The sequence below is a fragment of the Felis catus genome, chromosome C1, assembly GCF_018350175.1.
Source record: "Felis catus isolate Fca126 chromosome C1, F.catus_Fca126_mat1.0, whole genome shotgun sequence".
Taxonomy (NCBI): Eukaryota; Metazoa; Chordata; class Mammalia; order Carnivora; family Felidae; genus Felis; species Felis catus.
The window spans coordinates 85,212,382-85,230,853 of record NC_058375.1 but is presented as its reverse complement, the minus strand read 5'-3'; the positions used below and the strand labels follow the sequence as shown (position 1 = coordinate 85,230,853).

Below are 18,472 nucleotides of genomic sequence, written 5' to 3'. Positions count from 1 at the left end.
ATTTATTCTGCAGATTTATTCACATAAGTAAAAACACATACAAGGATATATTTTCTACAATACTGCTTATAAGGATATAAATTCTACTAAAGTAAGGGCTTGCTGTGTTCACCACTGAATCCTCATGCCGGGAAGAGTACCTAGTATGTAGTAGGTGGTTCAAAAGATAAGTATTAAATGAATGAAAGAATGATGAAAAAACTGGAAATAATTTATTGAAAAGGCTAAAGAAGTTCACTGTTTAAACAGTCTGTAAGCTGTAGCCTTCTGTGTGTGTATAAGAGATATAAAACATATATTTAATTTATACATACACAATTATAAAAAAATGTATATAAGATTTTAATTCCTTTCAAAAAGAGTCTGAAAAGAAACACAAAAACTATTAATTTGTACATAGTTCCCTCTAAGAATTGAGTTCTGAGGGAGAAGAAGTCACACATTTTTTTAATTGTATTTTTGTACTGTTTGTTTTTTCTTTACTATGAGTACACACTATTGCATTTAAATAATACAGCTTATAAATATCAGAGGGAAGAGAAGATAGAGGCCTTTTAGTAAAATGAAACATGAAGAAAAGTTAATATAAAAATTTCATGTATCAAGATGTTACACAATTGGGAAAGCTGAAGTGTGAATCTGACCTTAAGTTTCTAGACCTCAAGTAATACAGACTTTTCCTTTTTTGGTGTTAAGAGGAAATGGATTTTATTTTGATTTTATTTTTATTTTTATTTTATTTTATTTTATTTTATTTTATTTTATTTTATTTTATTTTATTTTATTTTATTTTATTTTATTTTATTTTATTTTATTTTATTTTATTTTATTTTATTTTATCCTATTATTTTATTTTATTTTATTTTATTTGAGAGAGAAAGAGAGCGTGAGCTGGAAAGAGAGGCAGAGGTACAGAGAGAGAATCCCACACAGGCTCCACTCTCAGCACAGAGTCTGACGCAGGGCTCGATTGCATGACCCTGGGATCATGACCTGAGCTAAAATCAAGAGTCAGTCGCTCAACCAACTGAGCCCCCCAGGTGCCCCCTGCCTTCTCCTTTGAAAGTAGTATTTCTGGGTATTATTCTAGCTCTAGATTCTAGATGAGGAAGAGAATTTCTTATTTTAAGAGCCAGCAATATCCTTGCTGTTAGGCTGTCCTACACTAATTGTAGATACATCTTTATGATATTTCTCTCTAATTTGCCTCCTCAAAACCCTTTGAGCCTGACTTTTACTCTCCTCCTTTGTCAATGATTCACTTCTTTAGTTTAGTTATGTCCTGAACTGAAGATCTGCTCCTTGCTATTATCTGGGTCAGTCTTACTAGTGGGTAGGTAGCCTTAATGGTGGGCCCCATCAGCTGGAAGCCCTTCTACCTCAGTTAAGATTTCTACTTTAGCCAACAGAACACTACATTTCTCTGTTTCAAAGCCTGTTTTGAGCTTTCGGCAGCTGAAATAATCTGCTCTACTCCCCTCCCATTCATGTATTTAACAAACATATACTGAGCTCTATTATGTTCTGAGCACTGTGCTAAGGAACCAATAGTAAGAAACAGTCCCCAAGAGAAATTATTATGTTATGTATTATTATGACATACTCTTTAGATGTCTCTGCTAACTCTCAGCTTCCACAATCAGTTTATAGTAACACAAATATCATATAATGATAACAGATTTAATAATGTCTTAACCTTAGAAAAGAAGAGCTATCCCTCTAAGAGTAATAATTTTTTTAAAATTGCCAGGAACAGTCTAATGTATATCACTTACCTTGTGTAAGAAGTCCTCTAAATTGCTCAACTGCTTTGTGAACGTCCACTTGGAAAAATTCCCAGAGTTGAATCCTTGGAAAAATATCCTCCCAAATTATTTTTCGAATGCACTGAAAAATTTCAATAGTTGAAAAAAATATATTCAAAATCTTTTCACAAAACATATTTACCATAATAAAGATAGACTCTAAGTAATTTTCAACCATATATTTAATTTGTACTTTAGAAATTCTGCTATTCTGAGAGAGGAAGGGAGGCAAACCACATGAGACTCTTAAATACAGAGAACAAACTGAGGGTGGACGGGGGGTGGGGAGTGGTGGGGAAGAGGGAAAATGGGTGATGGGCATTGAGGAGGGCCCTTGTTGGGATGAGCACTGGGTGTTGTATGTAAGCCAATTTGACAAATTATATTTAAAAAAAGAAATTCTGTTATTCTGTTTTAGTGTGGTACTCCTCTATACATACTGACATTCATTTGATGATCATTTTCAATCAAAGCAGGTACTCCTTTTTCTTTGTATTTCCCTTCTGCAACGTCACAGGATAAATGCCACAGTGCTCTGTCTAAGACCCAGGCAGGTTTTAAGTGTGGAGAATTTACAAGGTTATATGCACTTTCTGGATGTTCGTGGATCCATTTACTATTAGCAGCTTAAAGAAAAAGGAAACATAAAAGAATATCTTGTAATTAAACTCAAGTTGGTATCTATGTTAAGTTTTAAGATGAAATAAAATATCAATATCCACCATCCAATATCCACGTTTCCTTCCTTCCTTTCCTTCCTCCCTCCCTCCTTTCTTTCTTCCTTCCTCCCTCCCCTCTCTCTTCCTTCCTCTCTCCCTCTCCCTTTCTTTTCTTTGCTTGCCCTTTCTTTCTTTTTCTTTCTTTCTTTCTTTCTTTCTTTCTTTCTTTCTTTCTTTCTTTCTTTCTTTCTTTCTTTCTTTCTTTCTTTCTCTCTCTCTCTCTCTCTCTCTCTCTCTCTCTCTCTCTCTCTCTCTCTCTCTCTCTCTCTCTCTCTCTCTCTCTCTCTTTCCAAGTAGGCTTCATGCCTAGCGTGGAGCTCAATGCGGGGCTTGAACTCACAACCCTGAGATCAAGACCTGAGCTGTGATCAAGATTGGACGTTTAACTGATTGAGTCACCCAAGTGCCCCCACCACTGATTTTCTTATATATTAGAAACAATATTTAAATATATTATAGAAATTATATATTACATATTAATGTTATGTTTTATATTAAATATTTGATATTAACTTAAAATATTTACAGTAATTTATGATACTGCAATTTGAAAAACATTTTTTTTGGTTGTGGTATCCTGTCATCCACTTCACCATACCTTTTTTTTTTCTGTTGTAAGAATTTTTAATTGTAAGATGCAACATTAACTTATTAACACCCTTCTAATAACATGTTTACTATTGTGGGAGTTAAGAAGGGTCTTGTCCTCAGCCCATTTTGATGGTCCTTGAGTCAACTATTTTTTGGAATGTTCCTTATAAGCCTGAAAACAATATTTCCCTGCAAGACAGACAAGGCTTCCACCCAATTTCAAGTTCACTGTCCTTGTTAAAGCAGAAAGTTACCTGAATCTTCACTCTGGTTTAGGCTGCTTGGTGACAGGTTCTAGAATATCCATCTCCCTTTTCCCCAGATGCCTCTCTTCTTTAGTCTCCTGAATGAGAGGGCCCTTCTTTGGCCTCACCTAAGCTCTAGTTCTATATACTACCAATCTTTAGAATTCAAAATGTCACTTACACCTTTTTTTCCTATACAATCATTTCTTCTTGTATTTTTGGGGAGGAGGGAGGTGTGGTTTCTTCCTCTGGGTCTTTAAATATGATTGTATCTCCCTAAGGCTAAAAATACAAATACACATTCTATCCAAACTCAGTTATTTCTCTGACTTCTGCAGTCTGTTAATATCAAGATCAAATGTCTAGGAAATCCAATCTGTATCTGCTTCCACTGTCTCCCCACAGTCTTGTTCCTTTTCCCATTTTAATCTGCTTCTGCATCCATCACTCCACTGAGATTACTCTAAGACTCCTAATCATGAAATTCAGTGCTACTTTCTCAACTTCATCAGTTTAACCTCTATAACATCTGCCATTATTGATTAGTCCTTCACTGATTTATAAAACACCTCTTCCCTGATTTACAAAAGGTATCATTATCTTGGTGTTTTTTAATTTTTCCTCCTCTCTTTTGGCCCTTCTCTTCATTTTTTTTTCTTAAATTTTTATTTTTCAGAGAGAGAAAGAGAGAGAGCGAGCGAGAGAGAGCACAATTGGTGGAGGGGCAGAGACAAGGAGACACAGAATCTGAACCAGGCTCTGAGCTGTCAGCACAGAGCCTGACGTGGGGCTTGAACCCACGAACCATGAGATCGTGACCTGAGCTAGAGTCAGATGCTTAACTGACTGAGTCACCCAGGTGCCCCTCTTCTCATGTTTATTAAACTTCGTGGGAGGTTTATTACATCTTAGTCCTTCTCTTTCTCTAAACATGCCCTTCCTCATCACAGCCACTCTTCTTAATACCCACATCTCAAACCTGTCCAGCTCCGGCCAAGGCCCAGGCACATCTACCCAGGCACTTGATGGGTAGCACTGCCAGAGGACAGCATAGTAACTCAAAATCCATTCATATCTCTGCATATATCTACACTTAAAATGTGATATATCTTAGGCACTGTTTTGGGAGATGGATATTATGCGGCAAAAGTGAGCAAGGCTCCTGTCCTCATGGAGCTTTTTCATTCTAGAGAGGTGGGTTTTTTTGTTTATTTGTTTGTTTGATTTTATTGTGCTGAGACAATTCTGACAGAATAAAATTCAGTTCCCTCACAGGCAACCTCTTTGGATAGCTAATCTTGAATGGTTGGTAAGATTTGTCGTTTTGGTAAGACTGATAAAAGCCAGGCTCAGAAATTGCTAAAAAGAAACACACTGAGAGTACAAGGATGGAGCTTACATCTTATCATTCATTTGTATCAGTAAGTTTAGGATCAGAACCAGAGGAGTTCTGCAAGGTATTCCAAGTATTTGCAACATTAAAGAATATGGGTTTTAATTTTTAAATAAACAAATAAAAGTTATACATATTTTGTTTCATCTTTGAAATAGAGTAATGACCCCGAATTCACAGAGAAGCATGAGTGGTTAATGTACGTGAAACAAACAGTAGTAACAACTACTGAATACCTACCATATGCCAGGAACTGTTCTAAGCAGCTATATGCACTAATTTATTAATCCTCATGTCCTATAGCAATAATGTAGGGCATACAGTTATGTTCCTTTACCAGGGGAAGAACTGAGGCACAGAGAGATAAGTAACTCAGTCAAAGTCATACAGCCAGGAAAGTACTTGGGCAAGATTCTTCAGACCCTGCAGTCTTAACCACTCTGTTCTTCTGCTGAGATGAATGTGTTCATACCTCATTCACTCAGCTGAGCACTATTACAATCCTTGCAGAGTTTAAAAATCATTATTTTTAGTTTCAGTCATTTATTTAGTAAATAATGTGGTACATAATTTACTTATTATTTATTCATATCCATAATAAACACTTGGATGGAGACAGGATGTATAAGAAACAGAGATGTCTCAGTAAGTTAAATTAATAGTTATTTAATTATGAATCAAGCTGCATTTCCCTAGATTCATCATCATATTATTAGAATTCAAGATGTAGGAGAAAAATGTAATGATGATTATATCTAGTTAGGATTTTCATTTATTAAGAATACTAAGGCTACCCTAATTTTTTAAATGGCAAAATCCTGAAACTTTGTTACTTATCTCAATTTTTTGAAACAAAATCAACTGTAAAATGAAGGAATTCTAAACATTAATTCCACCTGAAAGAGAGGTCAAACCAAACTACATCTTAATATATATCAAAATCAAAAACGAAACATGGATTTCTAGAGTGGTGCAGTGAGGAACTTAGCAGACATTCTCTGGAGCAAAACCACAATTTAAATAGCAAAAATTATAAAATATAATCATTTACAGTCTCTGGAAATTGTCCTAAGGGCTTTCAGCATATGGAGAAACATTTATTTAAGAAAATCTACCAAATCTTGGCAAGAATAGCAACAGTCTGTGGCATGTGAACTACAACCTTCTCCCTTAACTCTCCCAACCAGCCACGTGTTATGGAAGCTGTATGCCAGGTGCTCTACTCCGGGAGGGCATGGCCAACATGGAGACTCCCCCTTTCCACAACTCCCAGTCTTGGGTTACAGTTTCACGCTGGGGGAGGCAGGCTGCCTGTGTTTCTCACTCCCTCCAACCCTATTTTGTAGAAGCTCCATTCCAAGTAGGCAGGCAGAGAAAATCTTGGCTCCCTTTCTCCACCTAGTCCCCACCTGTAGGGTGGATGTTATACCCAGCTGCGGGAGGCCAAGAATACTGGGACTCCAACTGCCTCCTGGGAGCTGGAGCTCACTTGGAGGGTGAAGATTCCATATGGAGAGGGCAACTGAGAAGACCAGGGACTGCTATCTCCTGCCTCAAGTGTCCCCAGAATGAGATGGCACTTGGGGAAAAGTGGTCTCATCCCCAGCTCTGGAGCAGTAGCACAAGTGTTTTGCTTGGGGAGAAAGACAGTTCATGAGGATGAAAGGCTCTGCCTGAAAGGACTGACTTTATTTGGAACAGTGAGTGAAGAACTTCATGCCTAAGGTGTTGTTGAAAATAACGAAGACCTTGGTAGAGAGTAGTTAAGAGAATACTGGTAACTCCATGGTATATATAAAAAAAAAAAAATCATAGCAAACAAAACAGAAATTTAATAGAGAGAGCCAAGGAAAGAGAAAGCAGAGGACAGCCCTCCTGGGATCACAGGAAACACTGTTGAGAAGGCTGGGTGTGTGCACTAGGCTGCACCCACTCAGAAGCAATTCTAACAGGACATGGGAAAGACCTGAAAACATTCCATAATCCCATACAGACCCATCAACACAGGACAACTCACTGGCAAAAGGGACTTAAACACAACCTCTAACCAAAAATGGAGTGAACACTAAACTACTGTGACCCAGGGTAAATACTGGGAAGTCAGGCTTAAACATAAAATCACATTCACCTCTGGCAATCTGGAAGACCATATGTATGTCCAAGGCTGTGCTGTCTCTGGAACAAGCAGAAAGAGAACCTACAAGCTCCCAGCCCTTGATAAGTCTTATTTATCTTTTTACTGTCAACCTATTTGTATCTTTGCATCTAAAGTGTGAAAAAATGTAATGCTTGCATTTTGTGTAAAGAGTGAAATATTTATTGACACATAAACCATGTGTCAATTTTATCATCGGATCTGCTAACAATGGAGATATAACAATAATAAATAAATAATTCAAAAGATAAAAAAGAAAGTGTGTTGCCTGTAGGCAGCATATGGTTGGGTCTTGTTTTTTCAAATAACTTTGACAACCTCTGTCTTTCAAGATACAGGCACACCTCAGAGATACTGTGGATTTGGATCCAGAGCATTGCAATATAGTGAAAATCACAATAAAGCAAGTCAAACAACTTTTTTGTTGTTTCCTAATGCACATAAAAGTTATTTATTTTTTTTAAAGAGGGAGGGAGGGTGAGAGGAAGAGAGAGAGAGAGAAAGAGAGAGAGAGAAAGCAGGGGAGAAGGGTAGAGGGAGATCCATGCTCAGCCTTGAGCCTGACATGGGGCTTGATCCCATGACCCTGGGATCATGACCTGAGCCAAAATTAAGAGTCAGATGATCAATTGACTGAGCCACCCAGGTGCCCCCAAATGTTATGTTTATACCATACTGTAGTCTATTAAGTGTGCAATAGCAGTATATCTTTAAAAAACAATGTACATCCCTTAAATAAAAATACCTTGATACTAAAAAGTGCTATTATCTGAGCTTTCAGTAAGTCATAATCACGAATCACAGATCATCATAACAAATATAATAAGGAAAAGTTTGAAATATTGTGAAAATTACCAAAATGTGACAGAGACATGAGAAGTGAGCAAATGCTGTTGGAAAAATGGCATCAATAGACTTGCAGCAAAGTAAAGCACAATAAAACAAGGTATGCATTACTTTCAAAATTCCCTGGATCTTTGGCTTTAAAATGTTTTTTTACTAAGATGTGATTGAGTGTGGCTACTTTTGTGTCTATGTTACTTAAAGTTCACTGAGCTTTGGGATGTGTAGATTCATGTTTGTTTGCTTGTTTTTAATCAAATTTTAAAGGTGGGGAAGTTTTCAGCCATTACTTGAGGTGTTTTTTCTATTCCTTTCTTTCTTTTCCTTCCGGCATTTCATTTCTATGATGTGGTGTGCTTCAACATGGCCCACATTTTACTGAAACTCTGTTCAGTTTTATTTTTCTTCAGTTCTTCAAAATGTATAAACTCTGTTCACTGATCCTTTACTCTGTCACCTCAAATATACTGAACACCTGTAGTGAATTTTTAATTTACTTTTCAACTCCAGAATTCCCATTTGTTATTTAAAAAAATTTTCCATTTACTTATATTTTCCATTTGATACTATCATATACTCTCCTTTACAGCTATAAGCTGGTTTCCTTTAATTCTTTAAATACATTTATAATAATTGCTTTGAACTCTATGCTGACTAAGCATGACATCTAGGACTTTGCAAAGGCGATTTCTGTCGCTTGCTTTTTTCTTGCGTATGGGTCACATTTGCTGTTTCTTTGCATGTCTCAATTTTTTGTTGCAAATTGGGCAATTTAGATAATGTATTGCAGCAACTCTGGATATTGAGCCCATTCCTTCCAGGTCTCGTTGGTTGCTTGTTTGTAACTTGGCCGTACTATTTCAGTGAAGTCTATTTCCCGCACGGTGAGCAGCCATGGATGTTGCCGCTTAGAGGGCGCAGCCTTGGCCATCTGCATTCAGTCTGGGATGTTGGTGGTTTTTAGCAGGGCTCTCTCAACTGTCTCCTTCCCTGAACTCTGTTAAGCTGCTTGCATCCACTGGAGTCACACTTAGCTGTTACTCTTTTGTGCTATTATTTTTGATAATATGCTGAAGCATAAATCACTCCACAATATGATCCAATTAAATTTGGGCCCCTCGGCAGGGGTAGTCTCTGAGGCCAGTCTTTGAGACTTGTAGGACTCTTGGAGGGCTGTTCTTAGCTGCCTCTTTCTCTGGTTCGTTCGGTTAGACCACTTAGCTGGCCTATGGTTTAGTATGTTGCTCTCAAGTTGATACCAGCCTTCTCTTGTTTACCACCAAAATCTCCATTGTTTTCAACAGTGTCCCATGCTATGTACCAATAAAGTCAATTTCGTTCTTACTCTGTTCTTACGGCACATCTCTTCCCCTGGGCAGAATACCTGCGTCACTGCTCCACACCTGGTTTTTTTGGCTTACCTCTCTAGGTGTGGAAGCTCCACTGCACAAGCAAACTGGGACAAGGGCAACTAGGGCCCAGTATTCTTGCTCTGCCATGCACGGGGTAGAGCTTTCCCTCCATGAGTAGGGGCTGGATGAAGGAAGGGAGCCCCAGACATCTCAGGTGCTCTTGCTCACAACGGAATTTCTACAACAGAGTGCTACAGTTGGGAGGGACATAAGAAATGTTGGAAGCCTGCACATTTAACTGGGAGCTGGAGAGAAAAGGAACCTTGTGTTCCCACCTGCACATGCCAGGAGTAGATCTATCATCATCTGAACTGGGGCAGGGAGAAGCAGGTCCTGGTTCAAATGTCACAGATTATCACTGCTTTAATTGAGATTTAGGAGATTTTCTTGCATAAATTCTTTTCCATATGCTGAATTCCCTTAGAACAATTTTCAAAGACTTTAAACAGTTCTTTTAAAAAATAATTTTACCAGTTGTTTTGCTGGGTACAGAACTCTAAAGCCCTCACACTGCCAATCTCTGGAAGTCGACTCCCCTGGACAGTAATTTTTTAATGAAAACCTATTTCACAAAAAGCACATTATAATTTGCAACACTTTCCAATTTAAGGCTGAAGCAAAGTTTACTTCTTTTATGTTGCAAAGAATCTCTCAAATGCTTCAGAAATAGTCTCTAATAGAGACTGTTACTATACTCCAATTTTTTTCTCCCTTTGTTCCTTTAGTAACAGAATTCCCAAGGTTCAGCTGAACACATGGCTAACAGACTACATTGCAAGGTGTGACAAGAGACAGAATCCTGTCTGATAAAATATGAGAAAAAAATATATATATACACATATATATCACATATATTTATTGTGGAATTATAGATATATATCTTATATCACATACACACACACACACACCAGACCATGCCCTTAAAAGTCATGACTTCCCTTCCTCATTTCCACTAGGTAGAGGTGATACTGGGAACTGGAGCAGCCATATTTGATTAAGAGTTGGAAGCAAACTATTGGAGAGAGAGCAGCATGAGAGAAAGAACCTAGTTCCCCATAACCACTGAGCTACCACAGCAGTCTTGGGATGTCTATCTAATCTTTTATAGAAAATAAATACAGTTTCAGAGTTAAGTCACTATATTTTTGTCTCTGTTACAGCTGCATATGCCATATCCTAAACTCATATAATATCATTATGTACTTTGATAAACTTGATGTGAATATTATAGATGTTAAAGCAATTATCAATAATGTCAAATTTTCAAGTGAAGAATACTGATTTCTAAGATATTAGGAAGTTTTCACTGTGGCACACAGAGAAGATAATGTTCACAAGGTACAGTGCGTTAAATTGAAAGCTGATCATGGTCAGTGGCTTCTCCAGGCCCAGCTGTCTGACAGGTGACAGGAGGAATCATCTCCCTGAGGATCGCCAGTTGGGAAGTTCTGATACATTTTATGGAATTGTATACTGGTAAAGAATCTTGAGATCCAAACAGATTAACTTTAATAAGCCCTTTTAACATGTAAAAGGTATAATTTTTAGATTTAACTTCTAAGAGTTTACCAATAATTTTCTCCTTAAATAGTCATTCAGCTTTTTCAAATATATACTATAGTACCAGAGTTGCTGCTGTATGGGATTCACAAGTTGGTCTGCAAAGTATTAATAGTGAAAGTTTAAATATGTGATCAAATGTCCCTTCTATGATCACTCTCCTGTTTTTATAATCATCACATGCAAAATAACTACGTATTGATATACCTTCAACTAACACTTATTTTCTCTGAAAGAAAAAAAGTGGTACTATATAAAGTGATTTTTAAATTGAAGGACACCTATATATCATTGTTTTCAAATTTTATGTTACATAAAACAGCAAGAAGTAAAATAATCAGAATATAATATTCTCATCAAAATTAATGGAGGTAGTTAATTAAGCTCATACCAGTATGGTTGTAGACAACGTCAGTAATACAAAGAATATTCCATTCCTTTTTCAATTTTTCCACTAGCTGTCCAACATCATTCCAGGTATACTTTTTATTAGGTCTTGAAAAGTCAGGACTGAATTCTAACTGGTTAGCTAGGGAGTAGCATGACCTAGATAGTCCAAGAGTCTGTAAAGGGGTAAAATGAATCATGTTGTAACCTGCAATGCAAGAAAATAAACAAAGACCACTGTAAGAAAACAAACAAACAAACTAAAACTAAGCAAAATATAAGTTTAGACTTCCCTTAAGTAGTTTCAAATAGCAAGGCGACCATGTAACTAGAAAAGGAATCAAAGACTAGGGTTCAAATCTTAGCTATACCATAAGTGACGTCAAGCAAGTCTACTTAAATCTTTCAGGATATCAGGGTCCTCATATATAAGACAGAGATAGTGAAATAATGCACTTGAAAAAATCGTACACAGTGCCTAGTTACTATTAAGGGTTCAATTTATATTTGTTGGATGGATATATTTACATGTAGAGAAATACAAGTATATCAGCATGTCCTGCTCCTACTTTTAATGTTCCACTGTCTTGTGTTCTGTTTCAGTTATGTCAGTAAGTTTCTCATCTCTTTCTTAATATTATATTCAGTTTGAAAGTAAAAAATATTACCCTTCAGTATGTATGGCAGCACACACCTTCCACACGGAAGACAGTTAATCAATGTTGAATTAAAATTATATACAATGATAATACATGTTCCAAAACATTTTAATAGTTTACTACTAATTTTTCTATGTCAAAGTAAAGTCTTAGATACAATAACGATCTCATTTCATTATTAGAGTTCCTTAATTTTCTAAGTTGAACCATATAATTTGCTATTTTTGCAGGTTAAAAATGGTTAAGTCTTAACGACTTTATATGATTCTATCTATTTCTATTACTAAATATACTAAGAAACAAAATTAAAAGGAGAATCAAAGCTCTTGAAATCTATATCACAGAGGATAATTACATTTATTTTAAGAAAGAAAGGAAAGATAGCTGACATTACCTGATTCTTTTGCAACCCTAAGTCTGCTTTCCCATTCATCAAAGGGTCCCATACACTTAGCTAAAAATGTCTGAAGAGTAACACAGTCCAAGGGTAACACGTGATTGTCAGCACCAACATGTAAAATAGGATCCACAACTATGTAACCCCCACCACTTTTTTCATTTCTAAGGAAAAAACAAAACAAGAACTTCTCAGTTAATGATAGGAAAAAAAATCCTCATCTAATATAGTCTGACTCTCTAATGGGAAGGTGAATTGTCCCATTTTAATATGTGTTTCTAGAGGCACCTGGGTGGCTCAGTTGGTTAAGCGGCCAACTTCGGCTCAGGTCATGATCTCACAGTTCGTGAGTTTGAGCCCCGCGTTGGGCTCTGTGCTGACAGCTCAGAGCCTGGAGCCTGCTTCAGATTCTGTGTCTCCCTCTTTGCCCCATCCCCACTCATACTCTGTCTCTCTCTGTCTTAAAAATAAATAAAACATTAAAAAAAATTTTTTTAAATATATTTCTAAGCACATAAAATCATTTAAAAAGTTGCAATGAAACTCAATGGAAAAGCCTTATTTTATCCTTTTTCCAATCTCTACATAATGACATAGTATGTATAATATCTAGTAATGTTGCATTAAGGAAAAATAAGCATACCTATCAGTAATAACAAGGGCACTCAAGCAAATAGCATCTTATAATGAAGTTATATGAAAAGTTTATATAGTAAGTTTTTTTTACAAGCTAGATAATTTAACTAGATAGAATGAATTAACTTTTTCTCCCCCCAACATATAGGACACCTGACTTACCCTTGAAGGAAGTAATACTGAAATGATCCAGCTTGCTGAAGATTAAGTTTACAGTATTTATCAGAATCATCTTCTCTTTCTGTTGGATTTTCCCATTCCAGGGAACGGAATTTTTCTCGATTAAATGGTTCTCCAGGAAATGGGTAATTTGTAAATACAGTAACTGCTTTTCCCTGTAAAGTGGGGCCTAGTCGGAACTGTAGTTCAAACCCTAAACAAAAAGCACATTTCAATAAACTCATTGTAAGAACTTAAATTACCACATTAATAAATAAATGATTTATTTAAGGTTTTACAAAAACTATGGTTTCTCAACTATGTTTTAAAAATATATATTATATATATGTATTATATATATAATATACATATAATATACATGTATTATATATAATACAATGTATATATAATATACATATATATTATATAATATATATATGCTAATATACAACACTGCTGGTTTTGGAACTATTCTGCAATCTAATTTAGCTGAATTGTATATTTTAACATACAGTATACAACACAGAACTGTCTGCTCTGTATTGTCCCTCTCCTCTCCTCCTGGAAATTGATTCCTATTTGCATGGCTACTTTGGGATATGCAAGTTCTTTTTTTTTTCCTTTTTAATAACACGTCTTCAAGTTTATTGAGAGTACTTTTAGAAAATTAGGATAGCTTTAAAGTGAAAAACAAAATGAAATTTTACTGAACTTGAAATCTTTCTAATTCCAGAATAGTTAACATACAGTGTTACATTATTTTCACATGTACAATATAGTGATTCAACAATTCTATATATTACTCATTGCTCATCATGATAAGTGCATTTTTTAAAATATATATATATATATATTTAAAAAAAATTTTTTTAACGTTTATTTATTTTTGAGACAGACAGACACAGAGAATGAACGGGGGAGGGGCAGAGAGAGGGAGACACAGAATGTGAAACAGGCGCCAGGCTCTGAGCCATCAGCCCAGAGCCTGACGCGGGGCTCGAACTCACGGATCACGAGATCGTGACCTGAGCTGAAGTCGGACGCTTAACCGACTGAGCCACCCAGGCGCCCCTAAAATATATTTTTTAAAGTTTATTTATTTTGAGAGAGAGGCAGAGAGTGAGAGAGCAAGTGGGGGAAGGGCAGAGAGAGAGAGGGAGAGAGAGAGTCAAGCAAACTCCATGCTCAACATGGAGCCTGATGCAGAGCTCGATCCCATGACTGCGAGATTATGACCTGAGCCAGAACCAAGAGTCGGATGCTCAACCAACTGAACCATCCAGGTGCCCCATGTATTCCCATGTATTCTTAATCCCCTTCACCTATTTCACCCATCCCCTTACCCACCTTCACTTAATAACCATCAATTTGTTCTCTGTACTTAAGAATCTGTTTTTAATTTGTCTCTTTTTTTCTTTGTGCTTCTTAAATACCACATAGAGTGAAATCACATGGTATTTGTCTTTCTCTGACTGATTTATTTCACTTAGGATTATATTCTCTAGATCCATCCATGTTGTTGCAAATGGCAAAATTTTGTTACTTTTTTTTTTCAATGTTTACTTATTTTTGGGACAGAGAGAGACAGATCATGAACGGGGGAGGGGCAGAGAGAGAGGGAGACACAGAATTAGAAACAGGCTCCAGGCTCTGAGCCATCAGCCCATAGCCTGACGCGGGGCTCGAACTCACGGACCGCAAGATCGTGACCTGGCTGAAGTTGGACGCTTAACCGACTGCGCCACCCAGGCGCCCCAAAATTTTGTTACTTTTAATGGTTGAGTAATATTTCATTATATACCGTATCTTCCTTATCAATCTATTGATGGACACTTGGGCTGCTTCCATAATTTGGCTACTGTAAATAGTGCTACAATAAATATACAGGTGCATGAATCTTTTCAAATTAGTGTTTTTATATTCTTTGGGTAAATATTCAGTAGAGGAATTCTGGATCATATGGTAGTTCTATTTTTCATTTTTTGAGGAACCTCCATACTGTTTTCCACCATGTCTACACTAGTTTGCATCCTCATGTTTTAGTATTTAAGTCTTTTTTGGAATTCTGAGGGCCAAAACATTCCCAGTTTTGCCTAAGTTAGGCTATTTCTATTAAAATGTATCTGAGACATCTATAATGTATTGCAAGTATTTTGCCATGGGAAGCAAAAAAAAAAAAATTAACACATTATAGTCATAATTTTACTATAAAATAAAATTACGGTTGATTCTGGGAAGATTTTATATCTTGATACCAGAATGTGAAAATTCTGACTACAGTAAAGTCTGTTAGAAATATAAAGCAAATAACAGTATACTTATGATGAGCACTGAGTAATGTATAGAATTGTTGAATCACTATTGTACACCTGAAACTAATATAACATTGTATATTAACTATATGGAATTAAAATTAAAAAACCTAATAAAAAAAGAAATATAAGGCTTAGAAATTTTAATCATGAAGATAACAATTCAATTAATGATGGGCAATAATAACTAATGAAGGCAGGAAAATTTAGTTCTGCTATTATAATCTTTAAGCTTAAGGAAATTAAAAAAATATTTTATTTTACTCTTTATTTATTTTCGAAGCACAATTGACATACAATGTTATATTACTTTCAGGTGTACAACATAGTGATTCAACAATTCTACACATTACCCAATGCTTACCCACAGTAAGTGTGGTCACCATACAATGTTATTACAGTATTACTGACTATATTCCCCACACTGTACTCTTCATCTCTGTGATTTATTAATTTTAAAACTGGAATTTTTTACCACTTAAGAAACTTTTTGAGAAGAAGCATACTAATATCTATATTTTTAATGCACAATTTATGAAACATCTAACAAAGTATAAAAAATTATGTCATGAGTGCATACTATGTATAGGCAACAAAATAGACAATGATCTCTGTCCTTGTGGAGCTTGAGTTCTAAAGGGGGAAGGCAGCCATTAAACAATGAACATGATAAATAAGTAAGAAACAACTGTATATCAGGGAAGGATAAATGCTAAGAGAAGAAAGAAAAATCAGAGTAGTGTAAGGAAAATGGGGATAAAGGAGAGATGGTGGGGAGGCGGTAGCAATTTTTAATATTAAAAAGTTGACGAGCTAGAGAAAAGTCAGGGAGTTAATAGCCACATGGCTCTTCATGGTCATCCATGGAAAGAATTGACCAAGCAGAGGAAACCAAGAGGACCTGGGGTGGAAGCAAGCTTGGTGATTCCAGAAATAACAAGAAACTCAGTATGTGTGGACTGGAATAAGCTCGGGGAGAAGTAGTAGAATACGAGGAAAGAAAGGTAACGGGGGGCCGGATCATGGTCTTGTAGGCCACAGTAAGAATTTGGTTTCTTCTCTGAATGAAATGAGGAGCCAATGAACAGTTTTGATCAGAGAAGTCACATGACCTAACTTGTGTATTAAATCACTTTGTATATTATATCACTCTGATTATATCATTCTGATTATGTCTGCTTCTGGCCATAATGGAGTAAGTGGTATTAGATTTGTCCTCCGCTGAGAAACTAGAAGAAATAAATGAGACAACTATTTTCAGAAATAAGGAGTGAAGGACTGTGATGCTCAAGAAAATGGTGACTCCTATGAATTTTCTAGCTTTAAAGTAGGAGAACTTTCTGTGCTGTGACACAGGAAGCAGGAATAGTAGTCTGAATTGAGGAGACAGAGATTAGAATTTGAGGAGGGTGAAGAAACTATAATTTTCAGAGCAGAGTATGGTGCAGAAGAAACCATGCAAAGAAAAAGCTCTAGAAAATTACCAAGGGTCATCTTGAGTCTGCCTGAATACCAGGCTCACACGAGTAGTGTTTGAATCCACGAGGCTGGGCAAAGAACAACTACTAGGAGCTATCAATTGACCAATTCCCAGAACTCACTCAGGCCTGAGAGACATTATAATTTTCAGAGTGAAGAGACTTCGTTGAACACCTGTTGTATTCAAAAGAGTCATGTCTTATGTAGCAAGGCTAATATAGTCCTAGAGTAAAAACTACTATACCTATCCTGTCAAAGCTTAAAACAGCCGCAAAAGGGGGGTGCTTGGGCGGCTCACTTGGTTGGGCATCAGACTCTTGATTTTGGCTCAGGTCATGATCTCACAATTCATGGGACTGAGCCCCATGTTAAGAGGCTCTCTTAATCCTCAAAAGGATTAAGCTGATCCACAGATAATGTAAATGCCAAAATAAAAGACATCACTTCTATTTTTTTGGGGGGAGGTACAAAAAAGGTGGTTTTATTAAAACACAGGGATAGGACCTATGGGCAGAAAGAGCTGTCAGGGCATCACTCCTTCGAAGGAAGACAAAAAAATCCAGAGATAGGGCAACAGAACATTTATAATGTCCAGCATCCGATACAAAACTGCTAAACAGAAAGAGGAAGTGACAGCATTGATGACACAGATATCTACGGTAGGGCATTCCACATAGAGGAAACAGAAGATGTAAAGGACCTGAGACTTCTGCTTCTGGCAAAGATGGAATGAATAACAGGGATTGGATTTATGCTGTTCCTTGAAACTTGAAAGAAGAAACCAAGAAAAAACAGAAAACATATATGAGTTTTCAAGCCTACACATCAGGCCACAAAGTATAGTGATGCCTAAGAGACAGAAAATAAACAATGTGAAGCCTATAAGTGCCCCTCTTACTACCTTGAAAGAATGTCCAGGTTGAGGCACAAGGAAGAGAAACCCAGGCAGAGCTCAGCTAACTTCCTAAGCTGAGAAGATAGAGTTAAGAATCTGTTGAGACCAAAGCAGCTAGTTTATAGATAAGAGTAGTTAGTGAGGAGGAGAAAAGTGCCCAAAGACAGAACTCCAGAGATTTGCAGCAGGTCTCCCTTCTGCACTTTGCAGAGTACTGATCAGTGCATGTCTGTGACCAGGAATAGTGCTTGGTTAGAAAAATCAAGTGCCACATTGGAAAAACTCATAATTCATGAGGCATTGGGTAGAAAATTCAGGGGATATTGCTTTAGGAGTAGAGAACAAAGAGCCCTAGACAGGGCATAAACTAGCTTAACAAATCATAAAAGTATAACTCAAAAGTATTAAGATATTTCCAAGTAACTTAACTTCATTCCAAAACAAAGACAAAAAAATTTATAAGAATCCAAAAACACCCAGCATTTTTGGTAAAACTCAATAAGGTAAAACTCATAATGACTGGCATCCAAACAAAGATTATAAGACACACAAAGAAGCAAGAAAACCGAACCCATGACAAAGAAAATAATCAATTAATGAAAACTGACCAAGGAATGACATAGATGTTGAACTAGCAGATAAGGAACGACATCAGTTATCATAACTGTATGCCATATGCTCAAAAAGTTATGTCAATACATGGAAAATATTAAAAAACAAAACAAAACAAAAGATCCAAATCAAATTTAAAAATGAAAACTACGAGGTCTGAGATGAAAAATGGAATAGATGGTGAGACATGACAGAAAAAAAGATTAGTAAATT

The 18,472-nt window shown here is 36.4% G+C and overlaps 1 protein-coding gene across 1 annotated transcript in view; it reads right to left on the bottom strand.

Annotated features, from left to right (window-relative positions):
* The window catches only part of AGL (amylo-alpha-1, 6-glucosidase, 4-alpha-glucanotransferase), an 83,256-nt gene that overhangs the window by 53,964 nt on the left and 10,820 nt on the right, over positions 1 to 18,472 (bottom strand). Inside the window, 5 exon segments of the mRNA XM_003990359.6 lie at positions 1,776 to 1,887; positions 2,250 to 2,431; positions 11,115 to 11,318; positions 12,164 to 12,330; positions 12,965 to 13,175. Of these exon segments, the coding sequence (XP_003990408.3) occupies positions 1,776 to 1,887; positions 2,250 to 2,431; positions 11,115 to 11,318; positions 12,164 to 12,330; positions 12,965 to 13,175 (876 nt within the window).